The sequence below is a fragment of the Tupaia chinensis genome, unplaced genomic scaffold, assembly GCF_000334495.1.
Source record: "Tupaia chinensis unplaced genomic scaffold, TupChi_1.0 Scaffold000695_1, whole genome shotgun sequence".
NCBI lineage: Eukaryota > Metazoa > Chordata > Mammalia > Scandentia > Tupaiidae > Tupaia > Tupaia belangeri.
This window is the reverse complement of record NW_006160218.1, coordinates 738,697-739,999: the sequence shown is the minus strand read 5'-3', so window position 1 is coordinate 739,999 and position 1,303 is coordinate 738,697. Positions and strand designations below refer to the sequence as shown.

General features: G+C 56.6%; 1 protein-coding gene across 1 annotated transcript in view; it reads right to left on the bottom strand.

The window, feature by feature from the left end:
- Positions 1 to 1,303, bottom strand: part of NCAPG (non-SMC condensin I complex subunit G) — a 28,823-nt gene that overhangs the window by 21,211 nt on the left and 6,309 nt on the right. The window contains exons 7-8 of the mRNA XM_006160627.2: positions 906 to 1,101; positions 384 to 533 (exon numbers count right to left, since the gene is read on the bottom strand). Of these exons, the coding sequence (XP_006160689.1) occupies positions 384 to 533; positions 906 to 1,101 (346 nt within the window). The remainder of the gene's footprint in view (positions 1 to 383; positions 534 to 905; positions 1,102 to 1,303) is intronic.

The window sequence follows — 1,303 nt, the reverse complement described above, 5'->3', positions numbered from 1 at the left end:
GCCTGAAGATGCGCTCACCGCCACTGTCCTCAGCTGCTCTGGCACCTTGTCGGAGCAGAACCCCGTGAGACAGTGTGGCCCAAAGTCTAGACATCTCCTGCCTGGCAACGAAAATTAAAGGTTTGCCGGCCAACTTCAGAAAATAACACACCCTCATACAGACTTCACGAAGAAATGTTTCTAATCAGGTCCTGAAGAAATGACCCCAAATACACGGACTTCTCTCCGAGGACGACTAGCACAGGGCGTTCTCCGGAGACCAACACACACCTACTGATTCCAGCACACCAACAGGAAACAAAGCAGGGGCCTTACGGGATCCCCCATAACACCTGACTCAGGGCGGGGAGTCAGCCCAAATCAAAAGGGGGAAGGGAGTTTACCTCAGTAAATACTCCGCATACACCACAGGTTCTGGCAAAATCTCCTCTAACAATGCTTCGCCTTCGTCTCCTTTGGATTTCAGATATTCACAAAGAACACGCCAGTACAAAGCAATTTCTGGAGTTAACATTTCCACTGGAATCAATTTCCTTCCGTCGAAAAAAAGGAATTAGAGAAAGCATCTTGACATTCGATCAAAACTAGAGCCGAGCACGAAAGTGGGAAAGACTTGATTTATAATCCCCATCTGCCTAACCAAGAAGCCGTTAACTTATCCACACGAAGAGGAGTAAAGAAACGCAGAGAGAGCAGAAAGACTGGGGCCAGCTGGCGGGCGGGTGGGCGGGCACCTGCCGGGTCCCTCCCGGAGAACCAGGCGGGACGGGGCGTCTACCACGGGCGAGTTCTGGGGGTACGGGGAGAAGGGATGCACGACAGTGGAAAGGAAGCAAGGGACAGGGCGCTGATGCCACCCGGAGCTACGGGCGGGTCCGAGCCCGAACCGGAAGCGACCCCTGTACCTGCCGTCGCCGCCGCCCTTGCAGACGGCCACCAGCTCGCGGAGAGGAGTCACAGCAAACAAGGCGCTGAGGACGGAGACGGCCACCTCCGCGGAGTGCTCCACGTCCAGCCAGTGCAGCAGCTGCAGCACGCTGCCGTCAGCCAGGCGCAGCCAGGCCTGGAGGAGATGCTTCTGCACGGCCTGTCTCACAGCATCTGCCGGGAGTTAGGACGGAGGTGAGGAGCGGCCGGGGCCCCTCTCAGGGTTCGTGCTATCGCCTCTGCTGTCAGTGTGGCCAGAAGTCCTACTTGCAGTAAGGAGTGAAACAGAGCAACTGGAGGACGGCACGGTCACGCTCACCTCCAGGTATCAACAAGAACTGACGAGGCTCATGCAAACAGCCACCCTGCCACAGCC